General features: G+C 41.8%; 2 protein-coding genes across 5 annotated transcripts in view; both read left to right on the top strand.

Annotated features, from left to right (window-relative positions):
* The window catches only part of LOC138497466 (opsin-5-like), a 973,497-nt gene that overhangs the window by 517,095 nt on the left and 444,087 nt on the right, over positions 1-12,315 (top strand). The gene's annotated exons all lie outside the window — the stretch shown is intronic.
* On the top strand, positions 2,478-8,053 carry LOC138497465 (uncharacterized). 4 transcript variants are annotated; one of them, XR_011278587.1, is made up of 3 exons: positions 2,478-7,479; positions 7,582-7,656; positions 7,744-8,053. XR_011278587.1 is itself a non-coding variant. In XM_069620963.1 (3 exons), exon 3 carries the CDS (start codon positions 4,611-4,613, stop codon positions 6,705-6,707), a length of 2,097 nt encoding a protein of 698 aa, XP_069477064.1. In that variant the 5' UTR covers positions 2,478-2,692; positions 2,795-2,869; positions 2,957-4,610; the 3' UTR covers positions 6,708-8,053. The 4 variants fall into 4 exon arrangements, 1 of the variants encoding a protein (XP_069477064.1); XM_069620963.1 differs by having other exon boundaries at positions 2,478-2,692; positions 2,795-2,869; positions 2,957-8,053; XR_011278586.1 differs by having other exon boundaries at positions 7,582-8,053.

Below are 12,315 nucleotides of genomic sequence, written 5' to 3'. Positions count from 1 at the left end.
CAAATCAAGGTAGATTTGCCTTTTTTTCTTTTGGGGTAAAGCGTTGCAGTACTTTTGAAATGAACGGTGAAGGAGGTGCTCTGGTCCACAAAAACATTTATATATCTCCCATGGTGCATTGCATTAGTGAGGCTTTTCGGAAAAGAAAAATCATAATTTGTTCCCATTGGTGTGAGTGATTCTCACAGTAATCCGAGGGAAATCAAAAATAAAAAGTCCTCAAAGTTATACTTGGAGGAGGGGAAGGGGTGAATTTAAATCAGAGTAGCAAAGTTAAGGGGAAAATATGATGACATGCAAAGTGGGCGAGTTAGGGCTAGGCTGGGGGCCCATTTACACCTTAACAGGGGGATCACACTGAAATCCTGTTTGATTCCCACAGAAATATCATGAGACACGCTTGCAGAAAAAAAACGAGTCACATGAACCGGTGAGTGAAAGAGGGAATAGAAAAGGATCTGGGAGGATTTTCAGAAGGGTGGAATGTAGAAAGGAGGAGAGCGGCACATGGGGAGATGCAGTGGGGATTGGGGAGACATTTAAATTGTTGAGCGTTTACCAATTCCCGATGTGTAATGGCTGGAATGATTACCGGTAATAGTTAATTCAGGATACGTATGCAGCAAGTGGTGACTGCAGGAATTTCCCAGGGGCAACTACAGTGGATAATAAAGGTGTGGGATGTATTTACCCACGCATCCGAGCCCTACCTCAAAACTGTGCAGTATTGACATGGAAAACATCATGATGGCCAGAGCTTCCCAGAAAATGCACAGGGAAATGCATGAAGAATAGGCTGCCATTCATTTTTGCCGATGTTATGGGCACAGAAGGACACTGCCTAAAACCACCAGTGGACTACCCACACAGTAGTCTGAAACCATTGGGAGTGGCAATGCTGATTGCCAAAAGCAAACCCATAACTGTTGGGAATTCATTTTCTTAAATCCCAAAAAGGGGTGCAGTACCAGTACTCACCACTATCCAAAAGCCGGCGTTTTAAAACCACCAGATTTTGTAGAAAACTGAATAAATGAACCCAAAACATGCCAAAGAAAGACTTACTAAGAGGTGGATCCAATGTAAAGTTATATTCTGAAGTGACTTGAAGGTTTATAACAAGACTGGCTGAAGCTGTGGATTTCAGCAGTTTAAGAGGATTTGGACTGAAGGACACTAAGAATCTAAATGTTTAAAAGAAATGAGTGACCTACTTTGAGTGTCACATAGGTTGCAATTGTTTAAATGTCATAGTTTTAAACTTAGAATCAGCATCCTAGCTGCATATGTAAAAAAAATGTCTTGACTTAAACTGGGGAACAAAAAGTGACATTTTATCTGAAACCTGGCTTGAGAAACTGAATTCTGCCTGGCAACTACCCCCCATCAGGAGTGAAACTTGAGTCACAGCTGTGTTCCCAGGCCTATCTGCCTTTTGCTGGCCACACTAAGGATATGCCATCTCTCTGATAATTGAATTAAGGGGAGCCCCCACAGAATACAGGAGCTCTGAACAAAGCCCTGTCCTGACTCAGGCAAATGTTTTATTGGCGGGAGTCGTAAATGGAGCTTCCTCTTGGCAGAAGCTGGGAGGGGCAGGGTCTCTGAGCTTGGCAGAAACTGGAAAGACTGGTTTCTGTACCATGTGACATGAAAAGACACACCTCTATAGCCAGAATATGGTTTTAGAAAAAGATGAATAACTCATAGAGCGGACTTGTGAACATTTTATAAATGACACCATAATTCTTGTGATTTTTCTGCCCACATTTTAAGAGGTTTTTAGAACCGGTGGCATGTTCAGGGGGGTTTTAGCGGAAAAGAGGATATTACTCAAAATGTGTGCATGTGAAAAATCTGACACTTCATCAACTAATGTCCATACTCCTTGCGCACATGTGTGTAAATTTGGGGTAATGTCCGGGATTGCAAACCAGTTAAAAAGTGCAAAATATCGCTATTTCTGAATGCAAGCCCCCAGGAAGAGCAGAGTTTGAACAGGGTATACCTCCTGTGATATGTGATGGGTGCATGTAATTTCAAACCACTGTGTAGCTATGAAATATGTATTTGGTTCAAATCTAGATTTGTGTGCAAGTTGACAGGAGGAGTGTACTTTCTGCAGGCTGTAAAATGACATCACTCTGACACAACTTAGCTCCCCCAATCAGGGGAGAAATGAAAGCTTGGCCAATGATAAGTGGAGAGGGGCTGGCTAGTGATGCTGCTCACACGCACCCATTTTAAAAACACATAAAAGCAGAGAGACAGGACAGATAGGGACCTTCAAATCCATTTGCAGCTGGAAGCTCTGCCGGGAAAATCCATACTTTACCTCCATCAACCTTCAGAGACCCAGACCAGACCAGCAGAGTAGAGCTGACCTGTTAGCAGAACCAGAGAGAGCTGACCCAGATCACTGTGAAGTGCAGAGACCAGAGTCCAGTCTAAAACCTGACCTGAAACAGCTCCCCAATTGCATATCATGAGCCTAGAGGCCTTCACAGAATACTCTCCACAGAATGATCCCACCCCATTGTTTTCGTGTATCTAATATAGTATATATACGTGTTTTTACAGACACGAGTGGAGGAATCGCCCATTACTGCACTACCTCCGTACCTGAGGACTCTCTACATACCACAGCGACCCATTCCATGGATGTAGTAGCTTTTTACAGAAATACCGAAAGGTAATATTTTTTCTTAGATATTACATGACTAGATTTTCCTTCATGAATTAAGATCCCGTTTTTAATTGAGCTTTCCCTATTGTCTTTTTATCACATCTACAGGTTGAATAACCATTATTGGGCTGATATTGCTATTGATAATAAATCCAGTTAGGATATTCCACATTGAACATCCAGGTGATTATTATTAAAAATTTCTCCCAAGAGTTAAATGACAGTTATCAGTGAGAATCTAAAATTTGATCATTGTATCATACATTATAGACGAAACAAAGATTAACGGCAATGAAGAGGGCTATCAATTCCTGAAGAAGGGGACACCCCGAAACGCGTCGAGAAAATATTCATCATTACTTTCTGTGGATATACCATGTGAAAAGCCTATTGTATAGAAAGTGTGATGAGTACCTTGTATGCCCTTGTATTATAATATTGAATGTAACCTCAAAATGAACACATTTATGTTATTATGTTTACAAAGACTGGATGATGAATGAATTGAAATTCATATCTATAACAATTAATTTAAAATTCAATTAAAACCGATGGTCCCCATCATTCTGTTTTATTATAATAGTGTCATGAATTAGCTTCTCTCATTAATTTCTTCTTTTTTCTGAAAGAAACTGAATATTACCATTGTATAGAAATATTGACTGTTTCTACAGTATAAAGGGTGTGCAGGGGACGGGAGAGTTCCACAATCTTGTGGACAATCTGTTGGATTTACATAGGTTAAAACAACCCAGTGTCAAGGTTGTTATTCTCCCCGGCACCCCGTAAATTTTCAACAAATCCTGTAAAAAAACCTTAAACCTAGGTGTGCGCTAGGCAACACAAATATTGGATTCTTGCTCTCTGCCCCCCTAAAAATGCTTAGGGAGTGACACAACAGCCATAGCAGCACCCAATAGAAATACTAACAATCACCTCCGCCTCCCTAAGGGATGTCTTTTTCAAAGATCAATGCAATTACAGAAAAACACGCCACAACTTTGGCATTTAACGAAGAGGAAGCCACACGAATTTTAGGGCTTTTGAAGGAAATCGAAACAACCACACCAACAACGACTAGTCCAGAGAAACTTATTACACAATTGGAGAGGGTCATCAGAAGGGAGATATCGCAAAAACTACACGCTACTACATTAGCACAATACTACCGAGCACAAAGAATCCCAAGAGGACTAAGGGTATATTTAAGACCCACACTGTGCAAGGACAACCCAGATTTTGTGAAGAAATGGGAGCAGATCTTAAATAAATGCTCTTTGGATCTTATATTATTGACAATCGAGGAATTAGCAAAATCTGTCAGCAAACTCGACAGTGAAATCGAAGACCTGACAGAACAACTGTCGAAATTTAAAAACAAAGAGGAATTAACAACCATCATAGAGGAAGTGAACAGAACATTGGACAACTACAAAAAGGACATAGAACAACGCAAAGTCCGAAAATTCAGAAGAGATACGTTGGATTATCTTCAGGATATAGTATACTCCTGGCAAGAATACTACGCACAAAACAAAACCGCACCAGGTAGAAGACCACAAAACCACAAAACACCAATACCGGGACAAGAACCAAGTGGATCCAGTAGCGAAATACCTACAAGTGGGGACGAAGTTATCAATAGGGAGAACGCGGAAAGTGGACCGATTATACATACATCACAAGAAGCGACTACCTCTAACGCACAAACCACTCCCTCGGTTTTTTTAGACAAAAGACTACGCGAAGAGGCAATAAGAAATCTAAGATCGCGGAACAAACCAAACAACTAGTTGTTAATATTTCATCAAAACCACTATCCAAAGACCAAACGGACACATTGAACCTAGGTTTAACATTTATACCAACCCAGAATTCCAATTTGCTGGAAGAAAAAATCAATCTTCACAGACTGGCACGGAAAATGAGACTCAAAGTCTTTTTTGATTCACAAATGGGAATCAACACTACACAAGAGCCACATCAATACTTAGAAATGAAACCCAAGAGTCATTTCGACCCTCAAGTCAATAACATAACCATCAGAATGTTTGAAGAACAGATGATAAAAGATCTCAAAAGGGTTAATTTCACCAGAACAAGGAACTACAATACCAGGAGAAGGCAGAATGAAATCATCAAGAACCTTGCGGATGACAGAAGCCTGACCCTAAAACCGGCAGACAAAGGAGGGGCCATAGTTATTATGGACACTACATACTATGAGGAGAAGATTTTAGAGCTCCTAACAGATGAGAACACGTACATAAAAATTGAACAAGATCCGGTCAGAGAAATATCAAGCATTATTGAAACTACGCTTGAGGAAGCTGAGGACCAAGGATGGATTTCCAACAAGACTAAATTGTTTTTGATTAATGAACATCCTATTACTCCAATCTTCTATGGACTGCCAAAAATACATAAGAACTTGACAAAACCCCCCCTCAGACCGATTGTTGCGGGAACTGATAGTATCTTCAACCCACTAGCAGTTTATGTGGACAAGGCATTACAACCCATAGTCCAAACAACCACAACATATCTTAAAGATACCACAGATTTTCTCAATCACCTAGACACCTTAACAGATATTAACAGAAATGATCTACTGGTTTCGTTTGATGTACAGAGTCTATATACATGCATCCCACATCAAGACGGTTTGGAAGCACTCGAATGGTGTCTACTAAGAAATGAATGTGAAGCAAACAAAACCTTCCTAATGAAATTAAGCAAAATTATACTCATTAACAACTATTTCAGATACAGGACGCAGTACTATTTACAAGCATCAGGAACTTCAATGGGGTCAGCAATGGCCCCAGCCTATGCTAATCTATTCATGTACCATTTGGAGATGAAATGGATTTTGATACCAACAAAATTTAGCAAAAAAATCATCACCTGGAAAAGATACATTGACGATGTTTTCGTCATTTGGAGAGGACAACATCACGAACTAGAGGAATTCCTAAAATACATCAATTCAGGCCACGACAGAATCAAATTCACGATGGAAATTGGAACCCCTAAACTACATTTTTTGGACGTTGAACTAGAGATTGGGGAAGATGGGATAATCACCAATATTTATCACAAACCCACCGATGTTAACAACACGTTACACTTCAGGAGCCATCATCCGACGCATTTAAAGAATAATTTGCCCTACAGTCAATTCCTTAGACTAAAGAGAATTATCTCAACAACTGACACCCTGAGGAATGAAAACCTATTGATGACACAAAGATACAAGGAAAGAGGCTATCCAGAGTCTATCATCAAGAAAGCAGAAGAAAAAACACTCACATTGGAGAGGAAAGACCTCCGTATATCAAGAAATAGATCTAAGGAGATCCCATTTCTCTACGCTTTAAGATATTCAGCACAGAGTCATCACATAACAAGGATGATCAAGAAGAACTGGGGTATAATCAAATTGGATCCACAACTAAAGAGACTATTTCCTGAACCACCCATAATCGCCTACAAGAGGGGTCGGAACTTCAGGGATAGCCTAGTTAAAGCAGAAAGACCGAGAGTGGACAATCAAAGAACCCTCACCAAGAGGAAAATAGGTACGTTTGCCTGTCTCAGTTGTGGCAATTGTAACAACATAATGAAGGGAAGCTATGTAAGACACCCATCAAATGGCCAAAAAATCCCACTAAAGGATTTTGCCACTTGTGACACGAAATCAATCATTTATGGTTTAAGCTGCCCATGCGGCATTTACTATGTTGGACAGACACAAAGGAAAGCCAAGGAGCGCTGGAATGAACACAAAAGTAACATACGTACCAACAGTGTTAACTCACCTGTAGCAAGACATTTTTCCATAAAGAAACATAATATTTCTCAACTAAAGGTTGTGATTTTGGAAATTGTGAACAGAGCCCCAAGAGGTGGCAATCATGCCAGACGTATGAACCAGAGGGAAATCTTCTGGATAGAGAGACTAAACAGCCTAGCTCCCAATGGGATGAACGAAGATTACAGTTTAGCCTCATTTTTGTAACTAAATACTGTTTCCCCTGACCCAATCAGAAACCCAGTGTGGATACAATATCAATTGCTGTTAAATACATTTTTGAATTTGTTCAGTTCACTTAGGATGATTTTTTACTGACATAGGATGTATTAAGTTACAGACCATAGAATGTGAGCATGCTTCTCTTGAAATAGTAAACACACGGATGTCCAATATTCGATTAACTTTTGTCCGTGGTAAACAATAGATTTCCCAGAAGTTACATGAGACACTCCTCACATTTATCTTTCGACTCTTTTCACCTTTATTTCATTTGACTCAAACTCCCTGCACCAGTATAGATATACACCTATATACTATTGGTTAATTACACATTGTTTTCTAAAATATGTCCGTATGACGTCTGTTTTCCCGTCACACGCTGACGTTCTAAACATAGTGACGTCGTCACGCTTCGACGTGATGACGTCATAATGTAAATAGTGGCCATCTTTAGCGAAAACCGTGTAGAACGGTTCGAGCTACAGCACCGGCCATCTTCTCAGGAAGGAGGTAAGAGAATCCTTTGTAAACAGCTCCCCAATTGCATATCATGAGCCTAGAGGCCTTCACAGAATACTCTCCACAGAATGATCCCACCCCATTGTTTTCGTGTATCTAATATAGTATATATACGTGTTTTTACAGACACGAGTGGAGGAATCGCCCATTACTGCACTACCTCCGTACCTGAGGACTCTCTACATACCACAGCGACCCATTCCATGGATGTAGTAGCTTTTTACAGAAATACCGAAAGGTAATATTTTTTCTTAGATATTACATGACTAGATTTTCCTTCATGAATTAAGATCCCGTTTTTAATTGAGCTTTCCCTATTGTCTTTTTATCACATCTACAGGTTGAATAACCATTATTGGGCTGATATTGCTATTGATAATAAATCCAGTTAGGATATTCCACATTGAACATCCAGGTGATTATTATTAAAAATTTCTCCCAAGAGTTAAATGACAGTTATCAGTGAGAATCTAAAATTTGATCATTGTATCATACATTATAGACGAAACAAAGATTAACGGCAATGAAGAGGGCTATCAATTCCTGAAGAAGGGGACACCCCGAAACGCGTCGAGAAAATATTCATCATTACTTTCTGTGGATATACCATGTGAAAAGCCTATTGTATAGAAAGTGTGATGAGTACCTTGTATGCCCTTGTATTATAATATTGAATGTAACCTCAAAATGAACACATTTATGTTATTATGTTTACAAAGACTGGATGATGAATGAATTGAAATTCATATCTATAACAATTAATTTAAAATTCAATTAAAACCGATGGTCCCCATCATTCTGTTTTATTATAATAGTGTCATGAATTAGCTTCTCTCATTAATTTCTTCTTTTTTCTGAAAGAAACTGAATATTACCATTGTATAGAAATATTGACTGTTTCTACAGTATAAAGGGTGTGCAGGGGACGGGAGAGTTCCACAATCTTGTGGACAATCTGTTGGATTTACACAGATCCGTGGCGAGGCCCATTTCACTCAAGAATATAGTGTGAGTACCTAGAAAACTGTGCAGAACCAATCTCTTAGTTAACATAATATAATTCAATCTATTTAATCTAGGTAGAACTGCCTCCTAACTGTCACCTGTCATTTGTAAAGCTGTCACTTGTCATTTTCTAGTTGCAAGCTGCACTTGTCTTTTTGAACTTTAAAATTTCAAATCTGAAAAACGACCTTTATTTAATCGCTCATATCTCCGTGACCATTTGTCCTAGAGACTTGCAGTAACTTTCCTCAGAAAGCTTAGAATCGTGGCTTTCCTACGAACCTATAGTTTTGCTGTAATCGCATCTGGCGCATTCGCGAATTTTGCCGCGATTTGCAAATTTCTTCACGTGTAAAAAATCTGCTGCTGCTTGCCTTCCATTTGCCAGAAATTCGTTTAACCTGCTAATTATCCCTGAATCATTGCTAGTGTGAGCCTGGACTAATATTAACTAGATACCACTCACCCTGAACCTCCTAGAGGGAATTAAAAGCATTTTAGCATATTTTTCACTTTATTGCCAGCACATATAAAAGCATTTTGCCTGTGTTTTCAACTTCTGTAGTCTAAGTTGCTGGGTGAACTGAATTACATTTGAATTGCATTTCTGAGAATTGTGTGCCTTCCTTCCATTTCCTTGCATTGCATAAAATGGGGGGTGAATTGTACAAGAAAGTGATTACATTGTCTTTGCTGAAATCCTATCAAGTTATTTTCTGTACTGCATTTCATTCCACATTGCATCCATTGGAAACCATAAAAGTATTGTTGCTATCTTATCCATTTCATGTCAATTCCTTAGTGATTATAAAGAAGTGTGCTAGTGCCAGATTCTCCGTTGTTAATCTTTATCATATCAGATTAAGTGTGATATTCAATTATTAATTTATTATAAAGCGTGATATATATATATATATTGTTTAAATTATCAATTAAACCTTTTAACTTGCAAAACAGAACTACTTCTTGGCTCAGTTGGGTCAGGAGGATTCCAAGAGAGGGGTGTTATATAGGGGTAGTCATCCAGAACGCATGAACTGGACATAAAGTTATATCAATAAGGGTTTTCATTCAGTATTCTAGACTAGGCGTTGACTTGGCTGTAGTGCTGAATTGAATCCTCTTACAAATTGGGGGCTCGTGCTGGACGTTTGGGTTAGATCTACCATTTGTGCAGATTAATACAGCGTGCCAGCTGACCAGATACACATATCCGGTTGGATCACCACGCTGTGTTACGCTGTAAAGCACTCCTCATAGGAACGCTCTTAGGAAAAGGTCTGTTTTGCAAAAATAAAATACAAACTTCTGTAAGTCAGGACAGAGACCAATCTCTAGAATGACGACCTTAGTAGACATGAAAATAGCCAGAGAGCACCTCTTACATAAACTATTTGTGAGAGGTGAATGGACTGAACAGGGCCAGGCTGCCTGGTTGCAGGCCATCACGCGACAGGTCACTGAAACAGGGTCAGACCTATGGAGAGATCAGGGTCCATTACAAGTGGCCCTGAGTGAACTATATATGGCTCCTAAAGCCAAAGATGAACACAACAAGATTGCCAGGATAGCAGCATACCTGTACCTATATATGGGAGACATGCAGGATAAATGCACTGAAAGCCAAGATCTGGCAAATAGGCAACAGATGGCATTAGAGAAGGCCCGATCTGATCTGGCCTCTTCTGAGCAGAGGCTGCAGAGGAGCCAGGAGTCAGAAAATGATAGTAGGCAATATATCATTAAAATAAAAGAGGATATGGGCATCCTACAACAGGAAAAGACAGACCAGGATACCAGATTTATGGCCCTGCAGAAGGAGCACCAAGACAGTTTGGACTCCTTACTGCAGAACCAGAAAAAGTTGGAGCAACAGATCAATTTCAACAGGGCATGCGCGGAGCAGGTAGTCACCCTGCAAAGCCAGCTAGATAGAGAGAAAGAGGAGAGCAATAAACTGATTCTGAAAGACCTGGATACCCAGGCAGAGTTTGATGAGGAGCGCCAAAAAGCTGGTGCCTTTCAACGACAGAGGGACGACCTGGCAGCACAGATGCAGGCTCTCAGTCAGGAAAGAGACACTTTAGGCCAGGAAGTCTGCCACTTAAAAAAGGAAATTGAAGAAAATCACCTGGCCCTCCAGGGGCTGGGTGACCTCCAAAAAGAAAACCGGAACTTGGTAGAGCACACCAGAAGGGTGGAAGATGCTCTGGCAAGAAAGGAGCAGGCCAGTAGGGATGGGACTCAGGAGGTAAACCTCCTGCAGCAAAGACTGGCCCAGTTCTCCAGGACCAACCAGGAAGCACAGAGGGAAAATGAGGCCCTTTGTCAACACAATGATAGGCTCCAACAACAGGTAGCGATGCAGGAGAGACTGATAGAGTCTAGTAAGGCCGTGACTGAGGAACTGAAAGCACAAATGCAGGCTCTTGCATTGCAACAGGGAGCAGGGGCGGATAGAGATGAGGTCCGCTGGGAAAGAGAGACTCCTGACCATAACCTCAGGAGCCCTAACACCAGGGGCCTTCATCTCTCCCAGTCCCTGGACTCTACCACCCCTATGTCACCTGGCGCACATGAGCACAGGGCCACAGGGATGGCAGATTACTATCCAGCTAAAAGTATGGGGCTCATAGGCCAGTACCACTCAGGAATGGAGGGGTGGGCATCCGGGTATGGGCACCCAAGTACAGTACAGTTCAGTGGGGAACCCCAGGAGAGTAGGCCCCTTAAGGGCATCCTGAAAACCTCTGCCCAGTTAGGTCAGTGGGGGGGGGTACCCAGCAAATCCTGGCAGCAAGGAGGGATCTGAGGACTCCTCTGAGCACCACAGGAAACAGGAGACCAGGTCCCCACATTCTGCCAGCCATTCCCAGGCTCGCAGAATCCGGGAAAACCTGGAAGAACAGACAGGAACCTCTGGGAGCAGTGCCTCTGAGTCAGAGGATGAATGGACAAGGGTTACCCGAACCAAAAAGGCCAATAAGGCAAAAAGGGCCTTGCTTAAGGACCCCTTAAAGCAGATTAAGGCGATCAGGAGCGTCATCACGCCTTATCATAAGAACGCTAAGTATTCTGTTTGGGAGCACTTAGAGTTGTTTGAGCAAATGATGGAGACTTTCCATTTGAAGGACAGCCAAAGCTGTATTCAATATGTAAAGTGGACCTTCTCCCCGGAATACTCCAGTTTCTTTGCGGGGCTGGAGGACCAAAATCATTTAAGATGGTCCACCTATAAGGCGGCCATCTTGAAACATTTTTCCATTCATAGAAATCCTCAAGAGGCTCGCAAGGCAGCCTACAATTTGCAATGTGGGGAGGATCAGGCCCCACAAGAATTTGTGCAAGAACTGAAACGTGCTTTTGCGCAGACCACCAGAAGGGTGCGCACAGACAGTAGAGAATTCGTTAATACATTTTTTCATGCCTTGCCCAAATACATAATGACCCAGCTTGTGAGGGATTTTCACGAGAAAAGATCTTTAGACTGGGTCATTGAACAGGCTACCCGGATCTATGAGGTGCAGAAACCGGTAGATAGCACAAGTAATGCCCAGAAAAACCCCAAAGCCAACAGCACCCCTGCTGCTGCCAAGGTGGCAGAGGTAAAGGTCACCCCCGTTTTAGAGTTGGAGATGGGGGGGCCTAAAAACCTACCTGCACCTAATAATGATAGGCCCAGAAGGTCCTCGGGCCAGTCACAGACAGGGAGCCAGGGAGGCAGCCCCACAAATGGGGTCCCTCGCTCTCCTGATTATGTAAGTCCCCGTTACAAGGGAAATCGACCCATCCTGGGTTATGTGTGGACTCCCCCAGCCCAAGGGGGGGGATCCAACCGAGCACCGAACCCAGGGAACTTCCCTCCAAACTTTCCACAGGAGGGCAGAAATTTACCAAACCCTGGGCAGAACTTTTTCCCCAGATATCCACCCGACTTTCAGCCCAAAAACCATCCATCCTTCTTTCCCCAATTCCCTGAGCCCAGACCACTGAATCCGGGAGAGGGGAGGCCAAGGGTGGAGGGGTACCCAAATCTTCCCAATCCGGTGTATTACCAGAGAAGGGACAG

The sequence above is a fragment of the Ambystoma mexicanum genome, chromosome 5q, assembly GCF_040938575.1.
Source record: "Ambystoma mexicanum isolate Mex_15411 chromosome 5q, UKY_AmexF1_1, whole genome shotgun sequence".
Classification (NCBI taxonomy): Eukaryota; Metazoa; Chordata; class Amphibia; order Caudata; family Ambystomatidae; genus Ambystoma; species Ambystoma mexicanum.
This window is presented reverse-complemented; position numbering and strand designations above follow the sequence as displayed.

Coding starts and splice junctions, on each gene's coding strand:
- LOC138497465 (XM_069620963.1), top strand. CDS start 4,611: ATGAGACTCAAAGTCTTTTTTGATTCACAAATGGGAATCAACACTACA.